This window comes from Gavialis gangeticus, unplaced genomic scaffold, assembly GCF_001723915.1.
Source record: "Gavialis gangeticus isolate Ggan-Ray unplaced genomic scaffold, GavGan_comp1, whole genome shotgun sequence".
Classification (NCBI taxonomy): domain Eukaryota; kingdom Metazoa; phylum Chordata; order Crocodylia; family Gavialidae; genus Gavialis; species Gavialis gangeticus.
The window spans coordinates 248966751-248977054 of record NW_017729032.1 but is presented as its reverse complement, the minus strand read 5'-3'; the positions used below and the strand labels follow the sequence as shown (position 1 = coordinate 248977054).

General features: G+C 37.9%; 1 protein-coding gene across 1 annotated transcript in view; it reads right to left on the bottom strand.

Annotated features, from left to right (window-relative positions):
• The window catches only part of DCAF6 (DDB1 and CUL4 associated factor 6), a gene marked incomplete at its 5' end in the record, with an annotated part of 184359 nt that overhangs the window by 108065 nt on the left and 65990 nt on the right, over positions 1-10304 (bottom strand). The window contains one exon of the mRNA XM_019523908.1: positions 3684-3869. Within this exon, the coding sequence (XP_019379453.1) occupies positions 3684-3869 (186 nt within the window). The remainder of the gene's footprint in view (positions 1-3683; positions 3870-10304) is intronic.

The following is a 10304-nucleotide window of genomic DNA, read 5'->3' as shown; positions in this document are numbered from 1 at the left end:
GTGAGAGTGTGACTTGTCTTTTCGGTCTCGGTCTTCTTCACATTGATATCTTCGGTTACTGGACTGTTTTGGCCTGGACTCTAATTACGAGTTTGGATCGTCCCCGTTACCTCGGCAACAACTCCATGCTTATCCGTTTGGCTCCTGACCTCGGCTCTCATCTCCGACTTCAGCTTTGTCTTCTTCGTTCTTCTTGATTACGGACTGCCTTTTGGACTGGCGTCACATTTCCAGTTCGATCCTCGGTTCATCGTCCCTCGCGTTACAGTTTCGTTTGTTGGTAACCCCATTTCATGAGCTGTTGACCAGCCCTGGGACTAGCCAGCGGGCAGCCGCCCCTATCCCTAGCGGGTAGATAGCAAGGGCTCACTGGCAAACCTCGTGGGCCAACAGACCCCCTTTGTTGTTTGTCTGTTTATTCGTTCCATAACTGAAGAAATCATCTGGGCCTCCGCTGCCAAGCGTGAGTAAATAAATCACCTGTTTCAACTTATACATACGTGCGTTCCGTGCAGCTCACACTCCACCGCCGATAATCCCGCCTGTTCGTTCCAATTGCCACCACCCAGCCGCACCACCATGACCAATACCGTGAGCGTGGCTCACCAGCTCCGGTTTATTGACACTTATGATGATAGAGACACTGGTAGACTTCCAAATTGCTTTAACATTGTAAATATACCACTACTCACTCACTCACTCACACATATATAGATATAGATATATATCTATTGATATATAGGGGGGTAATGTGCCCAAAAGGTCAGCATTTTTTAATACTATAGATGGCACCCTGGTTGAGAATCATTTTCTTAACAAATGGCTAGCATAATCACATAATGAAGATATATATTTCAAAATCAAAGACTCCAGAAACACATCAGACTTAAAAACCCCAGCGTACTAGAAAACCAGAACTCAAGAAAGACAGCTAGACCTACAATACTGCCTAGTGAAGTTTTTGTGCTATTGAATGAGGTACTTGAAGCAGATTTGGAGTCTTTTGCTAATTGATACAGGATGACATTTATTAGGCTGGTTCAGTTTTCCAGCAGAATCAACCCTGCCATATTCATAAGTCATTCTTCAAACTGTTTTCTTCTGACACTTTCTGCATCCCACAATTTCTGTGATCACTGGCTGAATGTGGAGCTGAATTGCTTCTGCACCTATAACTACATGCCTACAAATTTACATCCAAGGGGCAGGCTCCCTGCCCTAGATTTCTTAGTTTAGTGCTTGACCATCCTTTTTTCTCCTAGAATAGTCTTCAACCATCTTGTTTTCTCTTGCAAAGAAAAAAAACCCAGCCTTTTCTATATAGAAATATTACATTACCCAATAACGCTCATGAGTTAACAAAATAGACATACAGCATTGTTACTGCTAACACCCTCTACCATGGGAGAATCAGGACCTAGTATTACAGTATGCATCCTATTGCTCAGTAGTAAATTGTATTATTCAGGAGATGCAACATTTAGTAACTGCTGTCTCAATCATCGGATAGTCTTATTAAAAAAAGAAGTTGCAACAACAGGTTATACTATCCTCTCGCATACAACAGAGTGAAATTAGGATAAAAAACCTCATGCTATTCAGTCAGGAGCTAGATAAAAAAGCCACAAACATCTTATAGCGAATGTGCTGAGATTTGATGCAGTTTAAAAAGAGTAAGTCCTTATCTCTCTCAATCAAAAGATGAACGTTGCTCAAGGGAAACAATACCTTCCGGGTTAAAATAAAAGTACACCTTTAAAAAAATAAACAATAAATAAGAAGAGATCTAGAACGATCTTTAGCAAATCCAACAAACAGTATCTAAACTATTGACCTGAAGCAGCATCCAGAGACAAAGGATGTGTACATACATAAAATGAGCTCTTTAGGTGGCCCTGCATCCCTCTTAAGGAATCATTATCCTGTGGCTAGCAACTGTTCCTGGCACATCCTTTAACTGGATATAGACATACACTGTTAAGGACTTTTTTTTTTAAACCACATAACAAGAAATTAATTCTGAGAGCTCTTTAGACATGTTCCTTTACAACATACACAAATGAAACATATTAACATTAAAAAAACCACACAAAGAAAATGGAAATTGCATGATTCTTCTGTCTACTCTATATAAAAAGCAACGGACTTACCAAAACTTATGTTAGAAATTCAGAGCTAGATCATTCACATAATTATTTGAAAATATAATACAGAACATTAGCAACCCCAAGATGAAAATTACATTTTCAACAATCTTTGTAAAACATAGCATATGGGCTATGTCACTAATGATGCTGATACATGTTACACTTAAGACATACTTAACTGGTTAATCACACCTTAAGTAGTAACCTGGCCACACATTCATTCCATGAATAGTGTGATAAAACAAGGAATGTGACAAAGTTATTGAAGAAAACATGCATAATAACTTTGTTGCTGATTTCCATCACACCTTTGACTGAACATGTGGCCAGTGCTCTTGTGTGCATGGTTGCATCACATGGCAAGAAGCGTGATTGTTGGGATCACACATTAGATCCCATACCACCTTCTTTTTTAACTTCTACCAGTGGCCCAGGGCACAAAAGAAGCAATCTGTCTAGTGAACTGTGAGACTCCTAGTTTAATGCACTTTTGAATTTACCCACTAGCTTTCCCACTGAGTTATAAATAACCTTAACAGTCAGGCTTACTTTCTTTATGTAATAAATAACGGCGGATATTTTCTCACATGCCCCAGATAAGATATACCTGTGGTTTTGGGAAGCCAGAATGAAGAAAAAAAAAGTTTTTCTAATCATTGCTGAACGTTGACTGCAGGGGATCCTAACTGCAGCTGGGACTGTGGAAGGGTTAACCCTGAAGGCTAAACTTGTTCCCCTCCCTCCCTGGCAAAGGGGAAGCCTGGCAGCCATCTTGAAGCATTGTCTCAATGCTTCTGTTCCAGCAAAGAAAAATCAGCTTTCCCATTTTAAGACATGCACCCTAAGTTTAGAGGGCTGATTTTTGGAGAAGGGTGCATTTGGTATGCAGGTAAATAGGGTATTACTAAGGAATACTGAAGATTATTTCTACACACAAAAATTTCACTAAGAAATTCTTAACTTCTGTAAAGGCAGACAATAACTTCAAGCTAAAAAATGTAAAAAAAAGTTAGGACATTTTTGGTAAAGTTTATGTTTATAAGAAAAGGCTTAGAAGTCTGGAAATTTAAAGTTTTGAAAAATAAGTACGAGTCTGCCCTCTTATTCCACTGACAGCATAAACCTACCACAGATTACCTTCCTCTGCACCAGACCACCTACAGCTCAATAAAAAGTTTGTATTTCCCTCTTCCTTAAAGAAAACAAATCATGAGGCCTTGATATTGAGGTGAGATCCCTTTATACAGTACAAGCATATGCATACTGCTAGATACTTCACTTTGCAGGAAAAGCAGCCTTAATGATACCAATACATAACTTCTGAGAATCCTTCATTAAGGTAACATATTTCAGTACTAAAGCAAATACCATGAACAACCTCTGAAAGCTAGAAGCAAAGGAAAATTAGTATATATAACAGTGAAGCATAGAAATAAAGCTGTCATTGTCTGACTGAAATCTTGGCTAGTACCAACACCAAACTTCTATTCTCCAAATATTAAAGAGACCTTGAACTTTCAAGCAGAAGTACAGTACCTCATAGGTAGTTCCGTAGTGGCACGTATACTGGCACTGCCTGTTCGTCTCGGCATCTTGCTCAACGTTAGTATAAAAAATTACTCCATCTCCAGAACAGGACACAATCTGTTTGTCATTGGTGCATGGTAAGAATTTTGCACTAAAAATATTAGCTCTGTGTCCCGAGCGGATGGTTGTTAAAACCTAGAAAGCAAAGAAGAAAGGCTTGTATTAGGCTAATATTTTCAAAGCAAATAGTAATGCATGGAAAAAAACCCAAAACTTTTAATTTATAATCCCATGTTACAGTGCCAGGAGTACTAGTAATATACATAGCTTGCTACCCACAGAACTCAGCAAGGAAATACTGGATATACAGATATAGGCACTCTTTTGCAAAATGGCCTAAAAAATTAGACTCGGAGGACCATTGCACAAACGTATTTTGTGAAAGAACTAGGATTCATATTTCTAGAAATCTGATGCCAGAACATGAATCAGCAGCCATTATAAGAAATGATAATGAATCATTAGACAGCAATAGTGGCAGATAAGAGACATGAAAAAGAGGAAAAAGAGTGACCAAACAAAGTCATTGACCACAAAAAAATCCAGTATGAGTATACTTTAATTGAAAGGATGATCAGCATAGGACATTTTAAAAGTATAAAGGTTACTAAGCCTCCCTGAATACAGATAAACTAATCATTTTATTCAAATTATTTATCACTGGATAGTTCACAAAGGGGGCAGTTAAATAGTGTGTTCATTCTAAAGACTACAAATCCTCATCATTAGCCAGATGTAGAGTCCTGGAATGGAGTAAGTTTTTAATGGTGCTTCTGTTCTCTTTGAAGAAACTCCTCCTATTTCCAGGTTTCTCTTCTTACACTTTAACACTCCAACTTAAATCCTGCTTATTGATGCACTGTGGACAGTCTTTTTAAATAAGAACACAAAGTCTGTTCCATCAAATTCCCACAAGACAATTCCCCTCCACCTCATTCCGTTCACAACATTTATTTTCCCACTCCCTCCAACAGGCAGGCACGTCCCATGGATCCTAGTGGTACTCTGCTCCCATTGCAGGGTTTGAGCTGGAAACAATGGAAAAGAAACAGATTCACTCTACAGGGAACAGCAGCAGCTTCGTGTATTATGGTTCCTTAGCACTTCTCATTGCAAAATAGAAAAAAAGTAAGACTTTTTGGAGAGCTATAATTGTGCACTAGAATTTAAGCCAACTGCCTTTCAGCCAGCTAGCAGCAAAGCAAGGCCTAACACAGTCTACGCAAGAAAAGGGCCTGGTGGGTAAGGAATTTCTCTACACCGTCTTTCTTGAAATCTCCTATTGCTGAAGTTCCAAAAGCTGTAGCACACACTAAATGTTAATGCAGGCAAGGAAAAGACTTGTCACCAACACTACTAGCACACAACAGAGGAATTAAGAAAGATGCCTATACAGAGTGACAGAAAAAGTTAAGAAGCTTTGATGCTAATTTTGAAATGGCGGTTGAATCGAGGTGATGATGCAGACAAGGGATAAGAGAAGTCAGGATGACTTTCTGGGACAACTGGAAGAATGCATTAGCTATTATCAGTTCTTGGGGTGGTATCTTATGAAGACTCCAGTATCTAAGAGTTAAGTACCCCTTAGTAGCCTGCCCATGCAAAACTGACATCACGGATCTCCCTCAGAGCTTGGATAATGATATCACATACATTTAGAACAAGAATAAACTTGAATGGGGATGGAGTGGGGAATCAGTTATATCTCTGTTGACTCAAGGGAGGGAGGTAAAACAATAATTGGGCTGTCATTCTGCCATCAGTCTCAAGCACATTTCTTTATGATAAATAGAAGAGAATAACAAGTGGAAGAGACAGCATTACAGCTAACAGGTTAATATTATTTCTTATTCTGCCATAATTAATTAGAATTATCTTTTAATGTATGAAGTTAAAATACCCAGAACACACTAGGATACAAAACGATATTTAGACAAAGTTTTAGTACACTGAAGTAGTTAAGAAACACAAATAGTAAATATGTTAAAAAATGACTAGGCAGAGAAGCTACTGTGGATAACAAAAAGGAAAATCTTTATCTTTTTAAACTCTCATATGTCTGTAAACTGCCTAGCGTACTGTGCATCACTACCACCTACATTATGATTTGAAACTAGAGAAGAATCCCCTCCCTTTCCACACTTTAGTTTGACACTTCTGCATGTACAAAGTTTAAAGGAAAGAAGTAGTATTCATTTTGTACTCTTTAGCATTACCTGCAACACCTAGGTTCCTTAGTATATTTTTTATCCACTGCCTGAATTAATGTGGCTCTAATGGCTTTGCACCTGTGAATCATAACAAGAAATGACACTGACAAACTTTTCTGTATCAGCTTTAATTGCAGGAAGACAAGCAGTGGGGGGAAAAAAAGGATCAAGAGGGGCACAAGCAAAGATTAGGACCCAAAAAGGAAGCAGGAATAGCAACAAGTCTTTCAAACTGGGCAAATTAGCAGCATCTGTACAGGAAGTTAACATTATTTCTCCCTAGTCCAGGGTCAGAGATGAAGCTGTTTCACCCAGCCAGTGGAGCTTCTGGAGGGGCCAAGAATTCAGCAGCAGGATGAGCAGGGACAGGGCCCACTACCATGTTTGGAGGCCTATTAAAAACATGCATTGGCAGTGGGGGGTGGCAAGCAATGGTTGCATTAAACCCCTGCATCCCACCATTCCAGCCCTGCTGCTGCCTGGTCCAGTCCAACTTCTTATGCCGTAGCCATCTCCCATATAAAAATTATTTTAGGTTAAACACTGATCTGTAGAACAGTTTGGCTGCCAAAAGGCAGGAGACTAGGCTTTAACTATACTAGGCAAATTACTTATTTAATACAGAAGTCAACTGGTAGAAAATATTTTTCCAAAACTGAATTCTTTTATCGTGTCATTTTAATGTAAGCAATTTAACATTACTAGCCTGCACTTGTTTTCACTAGAACAAATTTTATACCTATTTACTTAAAAGAGTATCCACTTATTGTTCATTGAGGAAAGTTCAGTCTCATCCTCTCAGTTATACCATGCATTAGTAGTAATCTAGATCAGGTAACACTAGCAGAGAAGATGCAGTGGCAGGGACTTCAGCATAGGAGACCCTAGATATGTACTGGTTTGTCCACAATTAAATTCAAGCCAGAGTTCATTGATTTAAATCAACTCAGTGTAAATCACCAATTTAAATCATGATTTAAATCAGCAAGCCAAGAGCCCAATTTAAATAACTGATTTTTACCAACTTTCTCTGCAAGTGAGAGTATGAGAAATATACAGTTTAACATATCTGGATTGTTAGAAATGCTACATTTTATTATGCTATAAGATGGTAAAATACCTATTTCTTATTCACTAAATTAACTTTTGCTGCATTAAGATACAACTTGTATTTAATTAGTTCAATCATAGATGAGTCTATGAATTCCACTTCATCAACCTCCTGGATACTAAAAATCATGGACACTGGAATATAGACATTGGATTTATGACACATTATAACCTGCCTGACATCTGACTCCCCAGGTACCCCTCCACTATTCATCCCCCTTCACTCCCCCCCAGCCAGCCTGTCTCTCACCCACTGACTCTTCAATCTACATCCTGACTGCCTGTCTTGTATGCATACCAACCGTGCCTTTGGCTTCTTTACTTTTCATTCCATCCAGAAAGAGCACACACCAACGGCAGAAACTTCCTCAGCCTGACAAAGGGTTTTTGAACCTGAAAGCTTGCTTTAAAATGTTTTTTCCAACTATTTAAGTTGGTCTAATAAAAGGTATAAGATTCACCCAAAGAACCCTGTCTGCCTATATCCTTAGACCAACACGGCTACAACCGACACCACTTGTTTAATTAAACACACAAAACCAACACTTCAGATTTATTAAACAACCTATAAAAATAAATCAAAATATGGGGCACATTCACCACTGATTTATTAAACGCTAGTATTAACTATTATAAGTATGACCTGTGGTTAGTGGATTAAACCAATTTATTTTAGATTACCCTGGGGACAATTTTCTAAAATGCCCAAGTGAAAGTCCTTTGAGCTTAAGCGCCCACTTGACTAATGCGCTTTAAAATGACAGTGTTTTTTTTCTTTTTTTTTCTTTTTTACCTAGGCTGTTTTGAAAATGTGTCCCCCCTTTCTTTCAAGTTTTTAGAAGTTGTAAATCTCATCCTTCTTCCCCTTTTTATTAATATGCTAGAAGTGAAAAAACAAGCTTTCCTGCTTTTTCAATTCCCAATCAATTTCTCAGCTTTGAATGAACCAGTCCAAATGAAGAAAACATTCTTTCTGTACCTGCAGAAGAAGCTACTTCTGGTAAAAGCTGATTTAGCACTTTAGCAAACTCTGGTTCCAGGTGCTTTGCACCAGTTCACTGGTGTGACTTTAAAACATCCTCAGCAAACATACTCCTTGAATGGTTCCTCTCTAGCCCTGAAATGTATTATGGATGAGTGATGGGCAATTAGTATGGGGTGGCATAGGTGCTAAGACGAACAGTTGGCAGCCCAAAGGTTTCAGGTTTGAGGCTATAGTAGAAGAGCTTACAGCACAGCCCTGTCAGATTCCAACAAATCTGAGAATTCTGCTAAATACCTTGTCATACAAGGATGCGAAAAAGGTAGTAGAGCCCATGTCATACCAACATTTTCCTCTTACGCCGTTAGTTATCTACCCTGGTAATTTGTTAAGAATACTGGTAAGAAAATGAGGTGGAGTAAGCGCTTGATCCATCTACTTCTTTACTACCTGCAATTCAATTTTGCTGTTGGGTATTTCTTGCTTTAATGTTTTTTGACATTCCTTCCAAATTTCAACAGCATCAGCAGTATAACAGCAATCTTTCTGTAGTTTGTTCAAGGTTATGGAAATAGGTTTTGGTGTATTCAGCATATCTTCTACATTTCTCTTCAGTCCAATGTTGATTACTCCAGCTGTGATACTTCCATTAGCTTGGTCATGACTTTCTTCACAGACAGTCATCAGAATAGGCCAGTTCTTAATAAATAGCTCAAAGCAATCAACCAATGAATTCCATTATATATCTTGGGGGAGAACTAGTGTGGATCCCCCAGCTCTCTTCAGTAAAGCTAAAGCAAGCTGGTTGTTACAGAAAGGTTTTGCAATTTCAATAGCATTTTCCTTTTTCCTGGAGTAGTTAATTTTAGGCCAAAATGTACATCAAATGAGCACTGCACACATATGTTTTAAGTTTCAGGTTTGCTTTATTATCTTCTTCTAAATTTCTTCTCATCTTTCCTACATTTAGTGTTATCTGTGACAAAGCTACATCACTTGAATTTTTGTTCACAGTACACACATCTACATGAGACACTTAATGCGCAGAAGACAAATTCTACTGCGCATTAGCACAACAGGCAAAGCCCCTGCTAATGCGCAGTACATTTAATCGACACAGAAGTGTCACCAAAAAAAAAAGTTCATCTGTGCTAATACAGAGTAGTGCTGATTATGGTGCATTAAGTTAGTACCTGTAATGACAGGTACTAACTTAATGCACCATAATTACAGTTGCATTAATGAACGTGTAGACAAGCCCAGTTTATTCTAGCTTTTACTGTTGCTTCTTTTATGTCTTTTGCAGTATAGGCCTTTCCTGATGTATCAATTGTCTGCAAGATCAACAATCGTGTCTTCTGTTGTCATACAAGTACATATTACTGGATCATTGTGTACATTACTCTATCCATCAAGATTCAAATTAACACTTTTCCCTTCCATGTTTTTTGCACACTTCAATTTCTCTCTCATACAATGTATCCAGATGCCTTCCACCAGTATCTGTTCTGCTAGGTGGAGTGTAACCTGGTCATAATTACTAAACCATGTCAGTGAAATGTTTGTTCTGAACAAGATGAAAGGGAGTATTTGTTGAATAAATGAACAGAGCACTCTTTTTTTTTTCATCTATGTTGTCTTGCTGGACTTTTCCAGTCTTGATTATGAAACTCATCTACAGTTTCACTTGATAATGAAGAAAGTTTATTTTTGGATACACATAATTTACTGCCTGAGGTATGTTTAGTTACAGTATTGTTGGTAGTACCAGTAGGTGATTCTGAAGTTGCAGGCATTGCAGATCATGGATGTTCATAACTTCTTACGTCTAAACTGGACCCTGAAACAAAATGTTTAAAAAGTGACTCATGCTGAGTATTACTCAGTGCATTACAGTAAAAGGATTGTAAATGAAAGATCCCTTCTACAGCAGATGTTTTTTAACCAGTGTTTAAATTGTAATTTTTTCCAAACCCAGTTCTATAGGGAAAATATTCAATAAATCATAAAAGGTCCTATTTAAATCCTTTTCTTTGTCAATATACAATAGCTTGAATACATTATTATTTTAAATTAATAAATTCTTATTAAAACTTTATTCTGCACAGGATAACTTTACCTAGGGATTGTATGTTTGCTTATACTGATCACTAAACCTCATTTCAGATGTGCAGGGGTAATATTAAAAGTGTATAATGGACTAATACTCCCACAAACTAGCATGTCCATTAGATTTGGAACACAAACATTTTGAAATCTGTAATCCAC